This window comes from Lepidothrix coronata, unplaced genomic scaffold, assembly GCF_001604755.1.
Source record: "Lepidothrix coronata isolate B3197 unplaced genomic scaffold, Lepidothrix_coronata-1.0 Scaffold539, whole genome shotgun sequence".
NCBI classification, from domain to species: Eukaryota; Metazoa; Chordata; class Aves; order Passeriformes; family Pipridae; genus Lepidothrix; species Lepidothrix coronata.
In genome coordinates this window covers 14,695-18,552 of record NW_016690719.1, presented here as the reverse complement: position 1 = coordinate 18,552, position 3,858 = coordinate 14,695, and the positions used below count along the sequence as shown (strand labels likewise).

The window sequence follows — 3,858 nt, the reverse complement described above, 5'->3', positions numbered from 1 at the left end:
CCTGGGGGGTCCATATTGTCTTTATAGGGACTGGGGAGGGTCCATATGGCCCCTATAGGGACGGGAGGGGAGTCCAACCAGTCTCTATAGCACTGGGGGGCCCATACGGTCTCTATAGGGACTGGGGGGTAGGGAAGGGTCCATATGGGTCCTATAGGGTCTGGGGGGGGAGTGGAACGTGTTCACACACCCTCTATAGGGACTGGGGGGGTAGGGGGAGGGCACGTGGTTCCTATAGAGCCCAGGGGGGGCCCATATGGCCCCCATATGGCCTCTATAAAGCCCAGGGGGAGGGTTATGGCTCCTATAGGGACCTGGGGGTCCATATGGTCCCTATAGAGCCCAGGGGGAGGGGTTATGGCTTCTATAGGGACCTGGGGGTCCATATGGTCCCTATAGGGCCCGGGGGGAGGGGTTATGGCTCCTATAGGGACCTGGGGGTCCATATGGTCCCTATAGGGCCGGGGGGGGTCGGTCGGTGCCATCAGGTGCCCTTGTCCTTGTCGGGAGACCTGCAAGAGAGAGAGACCCCGGGGCTGAGCACGGGGGGTCCCCTATGGAGCCTATAGGGCCTGGGGGGGTCTTTATGGATCCTATAGGGCCTGGGGGGGTCCCCTATGGAGCCTATAGGGCCTGGGGNCTTTATGGATCCTATAGGGCCTGAAGGGGTCCCTATATAGCCCTGTAGCACCCTGGGAGGGTCCCTATGGATCCTAAAGGGCTTTGGGGGGTTCCCCAATACCCCCTGGGGGGGGGGCGTCCCTATAGTTCCTATATGGCCCTGGGGAGGTCCTGATGGATCCTATATGGCCTAGGACCCCCTACATGCCCTTTGGGGTCTTTCTATACCCCCTGTGGGGTCCCTCTGGAGCCTATATGGCCCTGGGGCAGTCCCCTATAGATTCTACGTGGCCTGTGGTTCGGGGGGTGTCCCTATGGATTCTATACAGCCCTGGGGGGGTCCCTATGGGTTCCATAAGGTCCTGGAGGATCCCTATGAATTCTATACTGCCCTGGCGGTGTTTCTATGGCCCTGGGGGGTCCCTATAGATTCTAAATGGCCCTAGGGGGTTCCTATGGATTCTATATGGCCCCGGGGGTGTTTCTATGGCCCTGGGGGGTCCCTATGGATTCTATATAGCCCTGGGGGGTCTCTATGGATTCCATATGGCCCTGGGGGGTCTCTATGGATTCTATACAGCCCGGGGGGGGTCCCTATGGGTTCCATAAGGCCCTGGGGGGTCCCTATGGAGTCTATACTGCCCTGGGGGTGTTTCTATGGCCCTGGGGATCCCTATGGATTCTATACAGCCCTGGGGGGGCCCTATGGGTTCCATAAGGCCCTGGAGGGGTCTCTATGGATTCTATATGGCCCTGGGGGTGTTTCTATGGCCCTGGGGGGTCCCTATGGGTTCCATAAGGTCCTGGAGGATCCCTATGGATTCTATACTGCCCTGGGGGTGTTTCTATGGCCCTGGGGGTCCCTATGGATTCTATACAGCCCTGGGGGTCCCTATGGGTTCCATAAGGCCCTGAGGGGTCCCTATGGAGTCTATACTGCCCTGGCGGTGTTTCTATGGCCCTGGGGGGTCCCTATGGATTCTATACAGCCCTGGGGGGTCCCTATGGGTTCCATAAGGTCCTGGGGGGTCCCTATGGATTCTATACAGCCCTGGNCCTGGGGGGGGTCTTTATGGATCCTATAGGGCCTGGGGGGGGTCTTTATGGATCCTATAAGGCCTGGGGGGGTCCCTATATAGCCCTGTGGGGTTCCTGTGCCACCCTGGGAGGGTCCCTATGGATCCTAAAGGGCCTTGGGGGGTTCCCCAATACCCCCTGGGGGGGGTCCCTCTAGTTCCTGTATGGCCCTGGGGAGGTCCTGATGGATCCCATACGGCCTGGGGGGGGTCCTCAGGGGCTCCTACTGGAGGGGACCCCTTTATGCCCTTTGGGGTCTCCCTCTACCCCCTGTGGGGTCCCTATGGATTCTATATGGCCCTGGGGCAGCCCCCTATGGATTCTGGGTTGGGGGTTGTCCCTATGGATTCTATATGGCCCTGGGGAGTGTTCCTGTGGATCCTCTATGGCCCGGGGAGGGTCTGTGGGGGTATCCCCTATAGATCCTATATGGCCCCGGGAGGGTCCCTCATGGGTTCTATATGGCCTGGGGGGACATGGGGGGGTGTCCCTTTGAATTCTATATGGTCCCTATAGATTCTATACAGCCCAGGGGGTCTCTCTGTGGCCCGGAGGGGGGTCCCCGATGGATTCTCTGAGCCCCCAGGGGGTCTCTCTTATATGGCCCTAGAGGTCCCTATGGGTTCCATAGGGCCCTGAGGGATCCCTATGGATTCTATACAGCCCTGGGGGGTCCCTATGGGTTCCCTAAGGTCCTGGGGGGGTCCCTATTGATTCTATATGGCCCCAGGGGTGTTCCTATGGCCCTGGGGGGTCCCTATTGATTCTATACAGCCCTGGGGGGTCCCTATGGGTTCCATAAGGCCCTGGAGGTGTTTCTATGGCCCTGAGGGGTCCCTATAGGTTCCATACAGCCCGGGGGCGTTCCTATGGGTTCCATAAGGTCCTGGGGGGTCCCTATTGATTCTATATGGCCCCAGGGGTGTTCCTATGGCCCTGGGGGTGTTTCTATGGCCCTAGGGGTCCCTATAGGTTCCATAAGGCCCTGGGGGGTCCCTATGGATTCTATATGGCCCTGGGGGTCCCTATGGGTTCCATACAGCCCTGGGGGGTTCCCATGGGTTCCATAAGGCCCTGAGGGGTCCCTATGAATTCTATACGGCCCTGGGGGTGTTTCCATGGCCCTGGGGGTCCCTATGGATTCTATACAGCCCTGGGGGGTCCCTATGGGTTCCATAAGGCCCTGGGGGGTCTCTCTGGATTCTATATGGCCCTGGGGGTGTTTCTATGGCCCCGAGGGTCCCTATGGGTCCTGTAGGGCCCCGGGGGTCCCCCGTAGGTGTCAGGGGGTGTTAGTGTGTTAGTGCCCCTCCCCCCGAAGGCGCCGTTAACCAAATCCTCCTTTATTAGCCCCGAAATCGCCGTTAATTAAAAACGCGCCGGCCCCTCCCCCCCTATAAAATCTGTACATCGGCCCCGCCCCCCGCGGGGAGGGGGAGGGGCCGGGGGGGAGGGGAGGGGAGGGGGGGAGGGGATGCCCCAGGAAGGGTCCGGGACCCCCAGGAAGCTCCTTCATTAAACTCACTGACCTCGTTAACCTCATTAACCGCAATCCCAACTCATTAACCTCGTTAACCTCATTAACCCCAACCCATCGACCTTGTTAACCTCATTAACCTCATTAACAGCAACCCCACTGACCTCATTAACCTCATTAACCTCATTAACACCAACCCCACTGACCTCATTAACCTCATTAACACCAACCCCATTGACCTCATTAACCTCATCAACCTGGCTAAACCCATTAACCCACTGACCTTTTTGACCTCATTAACCCACTGACCTCATTAACCCCACTGAGCTCGGTAACCTCATTAACCCACTGACCTCATCAACCCATTGACCCCGTTAGTGCCATGAACCTCATTAACCCCATTAACCCCCTGACTTCATTAAAATCATTAACCCATTGACCTCATTAAGGTCATTAAGCTCATTAACCCATTGATCTTGTTAATCCCATGGGCCCCATTAACCTCATTAACCTCAGTGACCTCATTAAGCTCATTAAACTCCACCCCAGGGTCCCCCATCACCCAATGAACCTTAATGAGCCCCAAAACCTGGGTCCCACTAATTAACAACCCTTAATAAGCCCCCACAGCCTAACGAACCCCAAAACTTGGGTCCCACTAATTAACAACCCTTAATAAGCCC

General features: G+C 57.5%; 1 protein-coding gene and 1 long non-coding RNA gene across 2 annotated transcripts in view; both read right to left on the bottom strand.

Annotated features, from left to right (window-relative positions):
- Positions 1–280: 280 nt before the first annotated feature.
- Positions 281–3,858, bottom strand: part of LOC108510209 (UDP-galactose translocator-like) — a gene marked incomplete at its 5' end in the record, with an annotated part of 11,575 nt that continues 7,997 nt past the window's right edge. The window contains one exon of the mRNA XM_017839887.1: positions 281–512. Within this exon, the coding sequence (XP_017695376.1) occupies positions 485–512 (28 nt within the window). The remainder of the gene's footprint in view (positions 513–3,858) is intronic.
- On the bottom strand, positions 3,026–3,851 carry LOC108510210. Its single transcript, XR_001878761.1, has 2 exons — positions 3,358–3,851; positions 3,026–3,274 (listed from the first exon to the last, which is right to left on the bottom strand). It is a non-coding gene; the product is annotated as an uncharacterized LOC108510210 (long non-coding RNA).